Source organism: Vitis vinifera, chromosome 7 (assembly GCF_030704535.1).
Source record: "Vitis vinifera cultivar Pinot Noir 40024 chromosome 7, ASM3070453v1".
NCBI classification, from domain to species: domain Eukaryota; kingdom Viridiplantae; phylum Streptophyta; class Magnoliopsida; order Vitales; family Vitaceae; genus Vitis; species Vitis vinifera.
Window position 1 is genome coordinate 18,750,016 of NC_081811.1, and position 17,505 is coordinate 18,767,520.

General features: G+C 35.5%; 2 protein-coding genes across 2 annotated transcripts; both read right to left on the reverse strand.

Annotated features, from left to right (window-relative positions):
- Positions 1 to 563: 563 nt before the first annotated feature.
- Positions 564 to 7,244, reverse strand: LOC100240802 (uncharacterized). Its single transcript, XM_010648588.3, has 3 exons — positions 6,893 to 7,244; positions 1,029 to 1,147; positions 564 to 944 (listed from the first exon to the last, which is right to left on the reverse strand). Exons 1-3 carry the CDS (start codon positions 7,159 to 7,161, stop codon positions 910 to 912), a joined length of 423 nt encoding a protein of 140 aa, XP_010646890.2. The 5' UTR covers positions 7,162 to 7,244; the 3' UTR covers positions 564 to 909.
- A 2,329-nt stretch (positions 7,245 to 9,573) lies between these two features.
- Positions 9,574 to 14,484, reverse strand: LOC100251038 (UV-B-induced protein At3g17800, chloroplastic). The gene is made up of 2 exons (XM_002272135.5): positions 13,884 to 14,484; positions 9,574 to 10,558 (listed from the first exon to the last, which is right to left on the reverse strand). Exons 1-2 carry the CDS (start codon positions 14,234 to 14,236, stop codon positions 9,769 to 9,771), a joined length of 1,143 nt encoding a protein of 380 aa, XP_002272171.2. The 5' UTR covers positions 14,237 to 14,484; the 3' UTR covers positions 9,574 to 9,768.
- Between the last annotated feature and the right edge of the window lie 3,021 nt (positions 14,485 to 17,505).

The window sequence follows — 17,505 nt, forward strand, 5'->3', positions numbered from 1 at the left end:
GATTGGATTAATCAACTCAAGTTCAATCATTAGGCATTGAATAGAAGCAAAAGCCTAAGTAGCCAGCGGGCTATAGTAAAACTCAAAGTTCCTGGAGAGAAGTGGGTAAGTTAGATAGCGTTATCACTGTCCATGTCCCTAATTGACATTTATCATAATTCTGCTGAATGAACACACCAAAGCGGTTCCCTTCATCTACCCTTAGTTTATCCTTCAACCCACTCTTCTTCACATCTCCGGTTCCAGTTTCTGTATTTGTCACCAACATCCTTTCTCACAACCCTCTTTTTCGCTTTTCATCAACCATGCTTCAGACCAAATAAAATAAAATAAAAACATCACAATTAACAGGAAATTGGTTCTTCCCTCATATTCTATCTCAAGCAGTAATGCACTGATTACATCCGGGACCAAGTGATAAGATCTCAACAAACCCTACCTGTAGCATTCACCTGGGTTCTTCACTAATGTTATTCATCTATCACCAAATTAACAGAACTGAATGAAACTTAAAGTCAGCCTCAAATGAATAGCTCTAGTTCATATAGTTCGAGGCATCAAAATTTCAAGTGAAAATTGTCCTTTTCAGTTATCATTGCTATTTATACATTATACTAAGTATACAGGTTTCAATCGTCTATAAAAGATCAAGGAAAAATACAAGTTTCTTCTAGGAACCCTTTACAAGCTCAATAAAAGCAAAGAGATGCCTTAATTGAATTTAAAGAAAGATGATGCATACCAAAATTGATTCTTTGTGCTGCAGAAGAACCTTGCATCAGTTTATGTGTTTGATTAGAAAGGTTTTAGGCAGCTCTTTTACAAATCCAGAATCTCAATAAGGAATTCCTCCCATCCTTGGCACTTGAAGATTGAATGCTTTAGTAATGTTGCCACTTCTCTGATCATTTAGTTTTTGCGCTTCTTCTTAGCCTGCTTCTTCTCTGGTAAAATATAAATATCAACCAGTCATTAAATTAGAGCTCCATAATTATGTGCAAAGAGAATGTGGAAAAATGAGCTACTACCTAATTTCCTTTTAGCTTCAGATTTTGCAAAGAACTCCATCCATTCATCGGTGAGAACAAAAACAGGCTCTTCATCCTCTTCCTCTTCTAATCCCTCATGCTTCTGCTCTTGCAATATCCTGTTCATAACCAAAGCCATGAGTACCTTTTAAGATGGGAAAATGCATAATTGAAAGTTGTTCTTGAAACTATGGTTCAATCTACTTTAGTGAATAACTCAGCAAGGAAAAGAGATGTGTCCATGCTAACAGATGAGGTTGTCGCTTGTTAAAGAATTTACAAAATATGAGTGCGAAGATGCTGGTGTCCAGCATATTTCCTGAAAATGGCATTACCAAAAACAAGAAAGATACAAAATTGTTATCAACAAAGTTATTGTCTTGTGCACTTGTGCCTCTACTGGTGTAACCAGTGGATCAAACCAGTCCAACCACCCCAGCGATGGTATGTTCCAGTCTTTCTAGAGATTTGTCCCCAGTTAGTCAAGTGGAGAAAACTGGCCTTGGTTCTGTTTTGAGTTGAGATATCAAGTCAACCAATCCAACCCATGAATCAATCTTACATGATATAAGAAGATTACATACTCAAATAACTTCAACTATTTATATGCATGTATGCCATACTATAATTGAGATATCAATGAGATCATGATAAATACAATAGTATTGAGCATGATAAATAAAATTTATCTTTATGAGGAGATGATAAAAGAATCACAATCTTTATCCTTAAAAATATAGTTCTGTATATTTTAATATATCTCATGGTGGTGGATGAGTAACAAGCTGAGCCTTTACTTAATGATACAAAGCAACAACAACTGGGAATTTCAGTATGACTTCAGGCTCTACTTCCTACCAAACACCAATAGGGGCCTAAATGACAAATGAATTGAGAAACTATCCCTTGGTCTGGTTGTGGAGAAAACAGCAGAATAGAAAAGAGAATAAAAATTTGAATTACTTGTTATCTGTTGATTTAGTTTTTAAAGCCAAAAAGATGAGACACTTAACTCTAATTAGACAAGATAGTTGGAATAGGCTTAGTTGAGTGGATGTTTCACTTTCTTGTCACAGTAAGGAAAAATCAAAGCTTCAAAAGGATAACTTCCACATAATTTCTCAGCAACCAAATACTATATAAATATTAAATTAAGAAAATGAAGGGACATTTGGAGATAGGCTCAGCTGTATCTCATCTATCCACATGACACCATGGCTTAAGCAAAAAGTAGAGAGCGGTGAGGTATCATACGATTCGAACTTCTGACAAGCAATTGTACCAATCTACTACATACTAGTCTAAATCAATGTTTTACTCGTGTGTTGTTCAATTGGAAAATTGTTTTAATCTAAGGTATCAGGTCACTTTGCCTTTCTCTTAAATTTCAAAATGATCTAAATGAAGCATGAAGTAGATTCTTCAATAGGTGATATCATCCTTTTCTCATTTAAGCAAAGGGTCATCAAGTCATTGATTCACTCACACTTAGTTGACCTTGTTTGTCTTCAATAAACAAAGGTGCAGCAGATGTCAGACTTTTTGGTGAGGAGCTTGGGAATGGGTAGATGTCTAGAATGGGGGGCAATGGAAGCTAGGAGCCAATAAGGGGGTATTTTGGTGTTCTGGGACAACCGGGTGCTAGACCTTATTGAGATGGAGAAAGGTGCTTTCTCAGTCTCCTGCTAGTTCAAAAATTGTGAGGATAATTTTGTTTGGATGTTTACAGAGGTTTATAGCCCTATTTTGATTGAGGAGAGGGAAAAATTTTAGAACGAATTGAGTGATATTAGAGTCTTTGGAATGATCCTTGGTGTGTTGGAGGGGACTTCAATGCTGTGTGGTTCTCGGAGGAGAAAAGCAATTGTCAAAGGGCTTCGGCTCCTATGAGGCACTTTTTAGAGATAATTAAGGACTTGGAATTAATTGATCTTCCTCTTTTTGGTGGTTCTTTCACTTGGTGTGGTGGGCAAATAATAGCCTGCTTCTAGGCTAGATCATTTCCTTGTTTTTGAAGATTGGGAGAACTAGCTTAGTGGACTACTCCAAAGCATCCTTCGAAAACCTGTCTTTGATCATGCGCCAATCCTTCTTAATGGTAGAGGGATTAGCAAAGGAAAAACACCTTTCGGATTTGAAAACATGTGGTTGAAGGTGGCAGGTTTCAAAGAACTAGTAAGAAGCTGGTGGGAGGGGTATAGTGTACAAGGCTCATTTAGCACCATTTTGGCGGCCAAGCTAAAAGCCTTGAAGCTGGATCTTAAGGTTTGGAGCAAGGAGGTTTTTGGGAATGTCTCTACTAAGAAGCCAACAGCCTTGATACAACTAGGCTATTGGGACTCACAGAAAAGGGAAAAAGCTCTCACAGAGGAGGAAAGGGAGGTTAAGGGGGGTGGTGGAAGATCTGAAAAAGTGGGTAGCAATGAAGGAAATCTCTTGGAGACAAAAATCAAGAGAACTATGGCTAACAGAGGGGGATAAGAATACAAAAAAATTTCACAAAATGGTCAATGCTAGAAGAAGAAGAAATTTTTTGGCTTAGGTAAGAGTGGATGGTGAATTGCTAACTAATAAGGACAACATTAAAGTATGTGTAGCAAATGCTTTTAGTAGGATTCTTGCTGAGTTGGGGATTGGAGGCCAAACTCCTTGTCTAGTGTGGAATTAGAAGCACTGGAGATCCCCTTATCTGAGGAGGAGGTCCTAGCTGCCTTGTCCAGCTTAAGTGGGAATAAAGCCCCCGATCCAAATGGCTTCACTATGGCTTTCTGCTAGTGTTATCAGGTTTTTGTGGAAAGAAAGGTTATGGGGTTCTTCAAGGAATTCCTCGATCTAGGGTCTTTCTAGAGGAGTTCAAATGCCACTTTTTTAGTTCTAGTACCAAAGAAAGGTGGGTTATACAAGCTTCTAGCTAAGGTCCTTGTAAGCAGACTTAAAAGGGTGGTGGGCAACTTAGTCCCAGATTTTCAGCATGCTTTTGTGATGGGTAGGCAAACTTGGATGCTATTTTGAGAGCAAATGAGGCCATTGACTATAGAATTAATAGCAACCTGAGAGGAATCATCTGCAATCTTGACATTTAAAAGGCTTACAACCATGTTATTTGGAGTTTTGTCCCTGCTCTGTTGAAGAAAATGGGCATTGGATCCAAGTGAATTAATTAGATTAAATGGTGTATCTCTATAGCACACTTCTCGATCTTAGTAAATGGATCCCCTTTAGGTTTCTTCCAAAGCTCCATGAGGTTGAGACAAGGAGATCCTTTGTCCTCTTACCTCTTCATTCTAGCAATGGAAATTCTCTCTCATATTTTGCTCAGGCATAAGAAGGGGGTTTTATTGATGGCTTCTCAGTAAGGGGTAGAAATGGTTTGGGGGTGGAGGTCTCCCACTAGTTATTTGCAGATGACACACTCATTCTTTGTGATGCTAGCAAGAAGAATTTTAAGTACTTAAGTTGGACCTCAATGTGGTTTGAAGCAATATCAAGGCTAAAGATCAACCTAGAGAAAAGTGAGTTGATCCCCATTTGGAGATGTCTCTAACTTGGAGGAGCTTGTTGGGGTTTTAGGTTGTAAGATGGGTACTCTTCCTATCACCTATTTAGGCCTACCTTTGGGAGCCCCTCACAAGTCCTATAGGGTTTGGAGGGAATGGAAGAATGCTTTCAGAAAAGGTTTGCTTTGTGGAAAGATAATATCTTTCAAAGGGGGGAAGATAAGACTCTATTAAAGAGCACTTTGTCCAACTTATCGATTTATTTGATATCTCTCTCTGCTATCTCGAGGAAGGTAGCTGTGAGATTGGAAAAGATTTAGAGGGATTTTCCATAGGGGGGAGGGGGTTTGGACATCAAAAACTTATCCATCCTTAATAAGGCTCTGTTGGGAAAATGATCTTAGAGATTTGTGAGTGAAAGGAACCCCCTTCAGAAATGGGTAATTGTAGGAAAGTTCAAGCAAGAAGAAGAGGGGCAATGTAGTAAAGAAGTGAAAGAGGGGTATGGTGTGGGTGTGTGGAAGACAATCATGTATACCCTCTTTTATTAATACATTTTCTTTACCTGTCCAAAAAAAAAAGAAAAAGAAAAACAACAACAACAATATAAAAAGCCAAATATGTTCACATCTTAGGAAGGATTGGTTTTTAAAATGAATAGTTTGGGTGGTCGACTGATGAGACAACTTCCATCAATTGAAAGAAGTTGCAAATAGGAAAAGTAAAAATGAGGATAATAACTCCTCTATGTGAAGTAAATCAACTTATCCCCTATTTTGTTTGGTTTCTATGAAGGAATGATCTGACACCTTCATGGGAATATGAACTCATGTCAAAGAATGTGCCAATGTTTGAGTTGACACTTTAAAATTCAACGTCATGAAATATTTATTTAAAATCAGAGTCCAGTTTGAAGCCCTATCTACTCTTGATATCAATCTTAGATGATACAACTAGAAGATGCTGAGGGTGAGCATCCACCAGTTCTCACCCTCAACACTAACACAAGTCAGAAGGACAACCTAAGGACCAGTCATATTTGATTTGATTAGGTGAGAGAATATGATGGGAAAACTATCTAATCAGAGAAAACCATATCCGAAGGCATGTCTGCAATGCACTTGGCATTCCTCCAATTCCAATTACTTCCTTCTGTACCCTACAATCCTCCAAACAACAATTTTTCCCGTGTCTGCCTTCAAAAATACACATCAGTCCCCTCCATAAATTCCCAAATTCACAAGCCGGTCCCAACACCCATATTGGGTTAATCATGATGCAGAAACTGGGACCTATAATGAATCTAATATCAGTATAATAAATTTTCACTCCCATCTTCATTTTTCATAATACACTACTTCATGAAAGTTGAATCAGTCCAAAATCCAGTTTTGCCTAGGACTCAAAACAAGTCCACAAAGTTTCTGTTAGCATTAAATAAGTTTGTTTCTTTAGACTTAGAATAAGGGGCAGACTTCTTTTGTATTATGGAGACCACAATGATGTCTCCATATTATAATACCAGCTTGCATCTTCCAATCTAATCTTGATATATATTCCAACCATTTCTTCTCTTATACAGTTCTGGAATCAACTTTCCAATGTGTAGTTACTGGGGATAAAGAGTTGGCGCATGATAATAATGTGTGATAAACTAAGAGCCAACATCAACTTCATAAAAAAAAATTGTTAATTACCCTGTCAATTTGAGGAGAGTTGAAGATCCTGATTTTACGTATTGTAAGAATGCCACTGCCATTACATTCAATCTCATAATTCTCTTATCTAGATCTTATTTGATTAAGCTGCCATATTCGAGGATATTTTATTTTTAAATTTTGGATTGTAAAACCTTCTTTACAAACCTTTCTGAGGGCTTAACTTTAAGCATAGAACTATAATTCAATAAAAATCCACAAACTTCACCACTCTGAGAACCCAAATCCCAGAAACTAGCCCCATCTGTAAGGAGGTTTGGACAAATGGAAATGGAATCATAATTCTCTTATCTTGATCTAATCTGATTCGGTTGGCATATTTGAGAATATATCAGTTTTTTTCTCTAGATTCTAGGACTTGCCACTATAAACACTTCTTAGGGCTTCAATCTTAAGCAATCTAAAATTCACAAAACCCACCATTCCGATAACCCAAATCCCAGTAACTGGTCCCACCCGTAAGGAGTGTTTGGACAAATGGAAATGAAATCATCCAACTTTGCTAATCTTAACTTCTAAATCAGTACAATCTACACCCAAAAAAGAAAAAATAAATAAAAAGCCAATGAAAGTTAAGATTAACGCTTACGCGTGAGAATCAGAGCATTGAGAAATTCAAATTGAGAAAGGGAAAGGCAAATGAACTTACAGAGCATTAGAATTGGAAGGTTCCTGAGAAACAGAAGGATTGACATCTTTGGGGGAAGTAAGAGAAGCAAGAGGTTGTAGGTTTTGAGGAGGAATAGGAGAAGCAAAACTAGGGCGCAAATGGGGGTGACAGTGAAGAGCACAGTGGTGGTGGTGGTGGTGGTGGTGGTGGTGGTGGTGGTGATGATGATGGTGGTGGAGGTGGTGGTGGAGGCATGGGGATTTGGAGGGGGTGCATCTGTGCGATTGGTGCATGACTGCAGCTTCCATGTGTTGGTTTTGAACTTTTGAGTGGGCACTTGCTTGATATGATGATATCACGGAGGTCCGCTCCCAAGCCTAACCTTAGAATAGAAACAATTACAAATAAATAATAAATAAATACTTTTTTTAATAAAATATAAATACTAATATTATAATAAAATTATAAAAATATCTTTTTAATTAGAAAAGAATAATGTTGTTTTAACAGATATTATAACATATGAATATCACCATTTTCATAAAAGTATAATTGATTTTTTTTGTTAAAACTAAATAATAATAATACTTTAAAAATAATAATGATTAATAATATTTTATTTAAAATAAATTTAAAAAGAGAAAATTTTTATTTACTTTTAGTTTGAATAAAGTATTAATAATAAGTTTTATTAAAAAATTTAAAGCATTACATATTACTTCATTTAGAAGTTATAATTCATTTTAGATTAGGTTTGGTTTTGAAATTTTGGATATCGTTGAAGGAGTGATAAGTAGTTACTTTTTTTTAGCCCAAAATTTTATTTTTAAAATTTCCGTTTAAGAATTAGAGATGAAGTATAGAAATCAATCTCACATGACACAACAATTTTACATGGAAAACAATTCATAAAACCTCACTTTATGAATGTAAAAATTGTTGAGATAAAACCCTTAAAAGTATGTCGTAATATAATAATAAATGAAATTCATTAATATTTATATTATGATTTTGGTTATCCTTTCATTATCCTATATTTATGCATTATTTATGTTTAATGTTAAGATTTGTATCATTTGCATTATATATGATTTGGGTGCATTGGAAGTTATACGGAATTCCCAAATCATGAATTCCTTACAAGTGGATATGTTGTTCATGATTGGTTTAAAGACTTAAGCATTTCATTTGAAGTTAGTGCATTACTTTCTAATTGGAGGAATGATTTATCTTGGTCGAGATGAGTTTCCCATAATTAATGCATTAGTATATATAGTTACACTTTAAACAAAACTTATGGTGAGTTCCGATATTGACTATCAAATAGTCATAACTTCACCAAACTACTATCCTTATATGGGCTTTCAACCTTGGGAGAATATTGAACTAATGTTAAAGTCTTCAGTTGTTTTAACCTACAAGCGAGACCTTAAGGTGTTCATACATTCTCTATGGATTGAGTCATTTTTTATTAAGACAAATGACAATAGGTATTTTCAAGATAGACATCATGATATCTTTATTAGGAACCTCGAAAGCCCTAGATTAATAGGGTGTATGCATTTATCCCTAAGGTTTTCTAAATTTAATGCAACAGAATAATTTAGCTTCAAAAAACAAAACAAATATAATATAGAGTTAGAAAGTTCAAACTTACAATTTAGATGTTCCCAAATTGAATCTCATCTGATAAAAACGTCTTAAAACTCGTCTACCTAATGATTTTCCACATGAACTCTCCTCTGTGGGTCACAAGAGAAGGGTAGGCTTCACTCTCTCTAGAAGGTGGCTAGGGTTCCTACCTCTCTAGAAATTTCAAGTTTATGAAGGCTAAATGTATTTAACTGGAACCTAAGGGGAAGTGAATGAAATTAACCCATAGACAAATAACAAAACAAAAAACAAAAAATCACAAAAGCATTAACTAGAAATAGGGGTAGCAAAGTTTAATATGATTCGTCAACATAGTTAAAACTCAATATGTTTTTCACAAGTTTGAATTAAGTATAATTGTATCCGGGTCAAATTCATTCCATCTATATAACTCATTTAATAAATGGATTATTTTTAGGTTAACTTTGATCACATCAATTTGATCCAACCTATTTAATAGTAGTATAAATTAATTTAATTATAACTCTAAACTATTTAACTCATGTTTGACTTCTTAAATTTACTTAAGGATTTGCCGAAGGAAGGAATGAACCATAACAAAGCCTTACACATTACAGTGATTACTACAGGGAAAAGAGTGCCAATGGATCGGCCCATGCATAAATAAGTAGATTGAACCATAAACATATTAGATGAAAAGATAAATTATATAAACTTATACACGACTTAATTCAACCTATTTGATTATGGAATGACTTAGTTCAACCTGAATATTAAATGAGATTTGATTATGAAATGAGTTAAACAAATTACACGATATGACGAGTATTTAATGATTTGATTTAGAAGTATGCTCTTTAACCCTGATTACTATTCATGATTGTTTGAATTGACATATTTAATCAAATGTTTGAACCTTGACACCTCACAAACACCGTCAATCAAGGAGAATTGCCATCCCTAGCTGAAGATGCACTTGAACTTCATCATCTGGGTACACAGATTCAAATCCTATTTTTGCATTATTTGAGAAATATAAGACTCCAGCAAACATAGGAACACAAGACTGTAAAACAGTTTCCATGTCTAAAAGAAGCTTTACAAAATTCTGAGAAAGAGAGAGCAGTCACCAATTTACCATTAAAGCTTTCTGTACATTATTTCTACTATGGTTGGAAATCATCCAAGGCTTGCAAAGCAGAGTCAAAAGCAAGGAAACTCCTCTTATATATACAAAAATAGACTTCCACTCGATCATCACACATACATTTATTATCAAATTTAACGCTCTTTCCTCTAAATCAGTTCTCCTTCAGATTATACACACTGCCCACGTATTCTTCTGTGTCCCAAAGAAAAGATCCAAATGCAACAGCCTCCAAAACCAACCTCTTCATGCTTGAAAACGAGGTTGAGATCACATCATCCGTTTCCAGCAAACCTGTCTTCTCGTCCCCAAATAGGGCACAGCTATGCTTCTCCACCAGATTCACAGCCTCCTTGCTTTTCAGCTTTGCACATCTCTGCAGTGTGTCCGGGTCAAAGCCCATGACATAACACCTTAGTTTTTTTTCCTCTTTTTCCTCCTGCCTACTTGAGGCTTCTCCCAGTGATGTGGGCTGTGAACTGCAATTGGGACCGAGGAAAAGATCCTTCAATCCATAGGACCAGAACCCTGAAACATTGCTTGAAGGAAGATCATGGTGGGTATGAACAAGACTCATTTCCAAGTGGTGCCGCAAGGAGGCAGACTTCAGAAAGTACCCGTACAAGATTGAAGCAGCATAGATTTGGCCAAGCTGGAACCGTCTGATCTGGGTTGTGGCCCAATTTTCGGTGACATTAGATTTTGGTTTCCAGCCAAGGACAGTGGTGAGATGTTCCTTTATCATTTCTAGAACTTCAAAGTTATGAATGCACTCGAGCGCCCAGTCCCTTGCAGGCCATATCTCTAGTCTGCCATTGTAAATGCATCTAGAGAGCCTTGGGACCAAATGGACTCTGATCTCAGAGAACTTGTAAAATATTAGCAAATACATGACGTCCTCAACAGCAATTTGGCACTCACGCTCTTTCAGTTCTGCAATCCTCCTGGTGTTAAGAAATATTGATAAGTATGTCAAAACTTTGAAGTATGAAGTTTGGTTTGAATGAATAAGCATTAACTGAACAAACCGTTTCGAACATAAAACGTTTCAGTCCCATCATGGTATTTCTATGCATATTTGACTAGTATATTTGCATTGCCACCTGGGCAAATACCTATGCAACGGCTTCCCCTATTGGCCTCCCTGACGCCTGCATCAAGGAATACTCAGCCAACAGTATTGAAGCAAATGCTCAGGTGAAACAAACCTACTCAAGCTGTCATCCAAGCATATATAAAATTGTAATAACAGGAAGATACAGAATTTCTTCATAAAATCAGAATGTTAGTGAATAAAACCAAATAATATATTCAACTATAGGCATCAAGAAAGCAGACTAAAATATCAAAGGGAACACAGTGCATGAATTCAGATGCTCCCAGTGGACTTAAGACAACAACCCATTTTATGATTTGAAAATTGCAGTAGATGCATAGGAAGACTCTTTCTGGGCACTGAGCTTTCTTCATTCTTATTTTTATAAACATAAATTGGATCCAGGAAATATTCAATAATGCTTGCAGCATTACAAACAATTCACAAATGGGCCACACCTTGCAAAATCCTGGATTTACATATAGTGATTCAATTTACTTATTTCTGATGGGAAACTTGCATGAACAACAAATTTTAAAATTAAAAGAATTTTAAGCTGAGTTGAGAGTCATACTTCAATAAGTCTCCATTAAAGTCTCAATTGAGAAGAGAAGGGCTCTTACTAATATGAAAATTCCAAAGAAACCTGAATAAGGATTGCCTAATGATTTGCAGCAAAAATAACTATTTTCATGAGAACAATTAAGTCATTTCTTGTGCGAATCATGACCTTTAATCATTTATTTCAGTCGACTTAGTTTGCTTGGTAATTTAACATGTTTTTGGTGTTTTTAGTGGTTTTCAGTGAAAGGATAAATGATGCCTAATTGATAATGCAGGATAACAGGAGATTTTTGGAAAGCAGAAATCCTGAAAAAGCCAAGGCTTGTGTTCACTAGGGCAGGAGTGCACACTGATCATTGACTGAGTGCAACATTGACACAAATATGCCATATATGCACATTAAAGGTGCACATTTGGGCAGCTTGGGCATCACTAGGCATTTCACCTAAAACACTGAGATTCATCTATTTGAGGTACATGATCCAGATTAACACCTCTTTTATAATAAGACAGTGTCCTTTATGACATGCAACTATTAGCCAAAGTGTCATTACATGATGTCAAAAAACTTGTATGAAAGAATGCTGACCCAACAATTGGACAGCACACAAAAGTTCAATAGTTTAGTTCAAAAACTATTCTAGTGGCCTAACATGAAGAAATATGTTGCAAAGAATCTCAGTCATTGTTCTGTTGGCTGTTTGAAGAGATGGGATAGAAAGTTTCTCTATTGACTATTCATAGCGTTTCTTCTGTTATCTATCCATGGTGGAACCATTTTATAGTTCTGGAAAAGGAGAGTTGGTCCCTGCCTAAAAGGATAGCACTCCTAAACAGTGACTACAGACAGATGCCTAATGGTGGACTATTTGATCAATGTGGATGCTCTATGCCAAAGCAGTGCATTGAGTGTAAAAGAGAATCAGAATCAGTTTATCCCTCTCACTGCAATGTGAAATGGCTCTGAAGTTCTCAGCATTTGTGTTCTCTCTAGAGATTGCTCTATGCCAAATTGGTGTATTGCATGAATTAGAGAAATGGAATCAGTTGATTACCCTCCTTGCATTATGAGATGGCTTGGTTGTTGGCTTTTGTGTTTTCTCCTTCAAGGATTAGGTGGGTGATGCCTAGAGGAGCAGAAGTGATATTATAGTTCAAACTGTAGACTTAGCCTTAGGAAGAAAAAGGAAGTGTGAAGGAGTGTCCTTCATGCAATATTCTGATAAGAAATAGGAAAATCTTTAGTAATGAAAATCTGCCATCAGCAAAGTTGCAAATGATTTTTTTCTTATCTCGTTTCCTGCTTGAATTTCTTAGTTTGCTGTTTTCCTTCATTCAACCTAGAAAACAATTGGGTTGATGCTTTGGTATATAGAAAGAAACCAAAACTCACAAACTCCCTTGTAAGCAGCCCTGCTATTCATATGTCGAAATATTGAGGGGGTCTTCCTGATAACATGTTACATTTTATTACACTAGGGCACGGGCAGGATGGAGAACGGTCAAACTATATTCCATCCCAAGCCAGAGACAGATCAGGAGTTCAAATGTGGCAGCATGGGCAGACCAAAATCAACCCCATTGCCAACTCTGACTAAGCAGCACATTAAATACCTGTTCTATTGTTTTGTTGATAACTACATTAGGGATGGGCCTTTGGCATAGAGGGTTAATGTCCAAATAACATCAACTATAAATAACAGAAATCAATAAAGGCTCTGGAAAGTATCAGATCCAAGATATCTAGCTAACCAAACCCAAAAAAAAATCTAGAAAGTTTCCAATCTTCCTAATAAAATATTCATCTCATCTACCCAAACCTTTTTACATTGGGCGAATAAAGAAAATGTATAGAAAGCAAGATGATGAACAGAAAGCCCAAGAAAAGAGGGTCTGCAACACATATTCATCTACTAAAATTAACAAAACATTAAATCCTGATTCCTCAATTTGGGTTTTCCACGCTAAAAACAATCAAATCAAATAAAAGAGGATACTCAAGTTCTGTTAGTTGATTGCAATGAAAAATACGAAGAAAAATGAAACGGAAACTTATATTTTAATTTCTTTTTCTCCATTTTCCATTTCTCCCTTTTTCTTTCCCACACTTCCTCAGATCCAACAAGAGTGGTGAATGTGTATTTACTTTGATCAGACAAAAAGAATTTCCAAAAAAAAAAAATCTCCTTTGCAACTATTTTCAGTCTAAACAAACAGATCCAGAGAAAGAGAAACCAAAACATATCAAATCCATTCATAGCCAATGAAATAAAAATAAAATAAAATGGTTCAAAAATAAAGAAAAATAAAAACACACAAAACAGCTTCAAATAATAAACACCAGTCTAATCGTTTGGTCACTGAGGGAAAAGAAACAGGGAAACAAACCTGTGAAGGCAGGACTACAAAGAAATAGACTGGTTCATAACAGTCAAACAAAAAAAACTGCTGAGAAACTATTTTCAGAGGGAACAAACAGAAAATCCCACATCTAAGTTCATCCTTCAAATCCATCACATCCAAAAAAAAAATTAAAAAAATTAAGCAAAAACCCAACAGATCGAAATAGTACCCGTTTGGTTGCCAAGAAAAGGAAAATAAAAAACCACCTGTGAAGACAGGACTCCGAAGAAGAAGAGGAACCATAGCTGAGATTCATGCGAGCAAGCGCAGCATCCCGATCATCCGCCAGGTCACGCAACTGCTCGGCCACCGCAACGTGGAAGAGCTGGCGCTGGTTCTGCAGCACGCCGCTGAGAAACTTCCCCGGCAGGGAGCGCGGCTCGAGCGGCGTGTTGAGGCTGCTGATGGCCTCGGCGCTGGCTACGACCACCAAGGAAGATGATCGCGATTTCGAAGAAGCGAGAGTCGTTGATCGCGGGAAACAGTCGTGAGCATGATACGAAGAAGTGATTTGCAGGTGTGGGAAGAGAACTGTGCTTCTGGAAAGACAATAGTCCATCAACAATAGGGTGAATGCGATGAGAGGCGACGGTGGTTCTTCCAATGGATGTGGGGAGTGTCAGAGTGGGAGACGATGAGGATGAAGGAAAAGAGGAAAAAGGACGCAAGTGGGTTGATATTGGGAAGGGTGAGTATGGATAGGGTTTTGACTTTATTCGGACAGCACAAAATGGGGAGGCCGGTTCGGTTGCGGTGATATAGTGATTCCACATCAGCATTTGGAGGGAAGTGAAAGCGAAAATATCCTTTGGCTGTCAATGTATGCCATACTTTTAAATGTAATTATTTTTATTCTAATATTTCCCATTAATCCAAATTTCAAATCTTTATGAAATCCCAACTACACATGTCCAACTGAAATCGAATAATTTTCCAAATTTAATAAAATATCATTTATGTAATTAAAACATATGCATGCAAAAGGTAATAGTTTGACTCATTCCTCATGTCTAAGACACAAATATTAACATTTTTATTAGTTCCAATTTGAGCACAAATGGAGTTCTTTATATTTAAGTTGAGATTGGATTATTATTTTTTTTTTTTAATTTCAACACAATTTGGTTTAGACTCAGTCCAAGTTTTAGACAACCTGAACTTAATTTAATTTTTTTATAATATTCATAACTTATATTATCTTATATAATAATATTCGTATTATTTACTTTATTTTTAGATTTTTTTTTAAGAAAAACATCACATTACAATTCTTTGATATATTTTTCATTTTTTATAAATGTAAATAAATTTATTCTTACTTTTTTTAATCTTGAAATTTTGTCCTAGTTTTATTTAAATTTTGGAACAAATACATAGAAAAATTTAAAAATGAAAAATTATGAATGAATTTTGAATCATATAACTTAATGGGGGCAATTCATGTTGGTAGGTTGTATTCTTATCGTGTCAAAGCCCAATGTAGACACCTAAAATAAATAAATAAATAAATAAATAACAAAATCCTAGAGACTACTCTTTGTAATTGTCCCATCTCTTTCTCTCATCTCTCATTTTTTTTATCTTACCCCTTACTTCCCTCATATCCCTTCTTTCTTTCTCTCTCTCTCTCTCTCTTATTTTTTTATCTCATCCATGTACTTGGTGACATATCTATAATCCATATCACCGCCTTTGCTAGTCACCACTATCAATCCATACTATTATCGGTGCTACTCTTGGAAACACCACCATTGGTGAACCTCCCTTGTCATTACATGCCCACACCACCAACATTCACACCATTTCTAGTAGGGATACCCATGTGCTACCATCTTCTTAACCTCGCTATCATCTTCTACCACACGCCACCTCTAACCGATGCCATACTTCCATGGTTCAAAGTTGCAATACTGGTCATTGACTTGAAAGGTCTCAGTGTTAATTATTTATTTTTTAATTTCAACACAATTTGGTTTAGACTCAGTCCAAGTTTTAGACAACTTGAACTTAATTTAATATTTTTATAATATTTATAACTTATATTATCTTATTTAATAATATTCATATTATTTACTTTATTTTTAGATTTTTTAAAGAAAAATATCACATTATATTTCTTTTATATATTTTTCATTTTTTATAAATGTAAATAAATTTATTCTTACTTTTTTTAATCTTGAAATTTTGTCCTAGTTTTATTCAAATTTTGGAATAAATACATAGAAAAATTAAAAAATGAAATATTATAAATGAATTTTGAATCGTATAACTTAATGGTGGTAATTCATGTTGGTAGGTCATATTCATATTGTGTCAAAGCCTAGTGTAGGCACCCAAAATAAATAAATAAATAAAAACAAAATCCTAAAGACCACTCTCTACAATTGTCCCATCTCTTATTTTTTATCTTACCCCTTATTCCCCCATATCCTTTCTTTCTCTCTCTCTCTCTCTCTCTCTCTCTCTCTCTCTCTCTTATTTTTTATCTCATCCATATACTTGGTGACATATCTACAATCCATATCACCGTCTTTGCTAGTCACCACTATCAATCCATACCATTATCGGTGCTACTCTCGAAAACACCACCATTGGTGAACCTCCCTTGTCATTACATGCCCACACTACCAACATTCACACCATCTCTAGTAAGGATACCCATGCACTACCATCTTCTTAACCTCATTGTCATCTTCTCCCACACACCACCTCTAACCGAGGCCATACTTTCATGGTTCAAAGTTTCAATATTGGTCATTAACTTGAAGGGTCTTAGTATATCGACTTGGTATTAGACGATATATAAAATAAGCTAATTAGAAAATTCAAAAAATAATAAAAATATTATGTAAATTATCATAAAAATAGGTATAATTAAATAAGCTCAAAAAATTAATAAAACAAAATTTTCTGATATTTAACATTATTTAAATAGTTATAAAAGTATTCGTTGAAAGTTATTTATTATAAAGTTAATAATTTAAAATTATTTTATTTCAAATATAATAACATTTTTACTAAAAGACATATAATACAACAATCAATTTCATATTGAATGATGAGGAGACTCAAAATCATCATTATCAATCCTACGACAAGTATACAAATTAGGACAATAATTCCCATAGTGAGGATATAGTTGAAAGAATTTTTTATAACTTGAATATATTGGCTGAAATGATTGGTTTGATGATCCATAATCAGGAAAATATGACTTTTCAAGCTCAATGCCATATTAATAGTATCCAAAACCTCGATAAGCAATGTTGTTGCTAGTAGAAGATTGATCATATCTATAGGAATCACTAGCTTGTGTTCCAGTATTTGAATATCCCTCCATATGCATCCTTGGAAATTGATTAAAATCGTTTCCACTAAAAGTATTGGAAGAGCTAGCACGGTCTCTAAAGTTGTGATATGATCTACCATCTACTCCACTGAAATACGACCTTGATCATATACCAAAGTATGCAAGTGCTCATCAATATAGTGATAATCAAATCTATGATAATCATGCCCACTCGAATAATCATCATCATTGGGAAATGTAGTTAGTCTTTCCAAATCCCATATCCTTGGTCTATATCCATGATTTGTATCTTGTATGGTATAATAATTTTCATCTCCTCATGCCCATGACATGTCAGGATCTGCTTGACTAACATAACTACCACCAGTGCCACCACTTCATCCAATACCCTCACTAGTGCCATCACCTCCTCCACCGCCCTCACAAGTGCCACCACCCTCTTTACTGTCCCTATTGTCACTATCATCACTATTGGAACTTGAAAAAACTATCCTAGAAGCCTTACCTTCATGACGAGA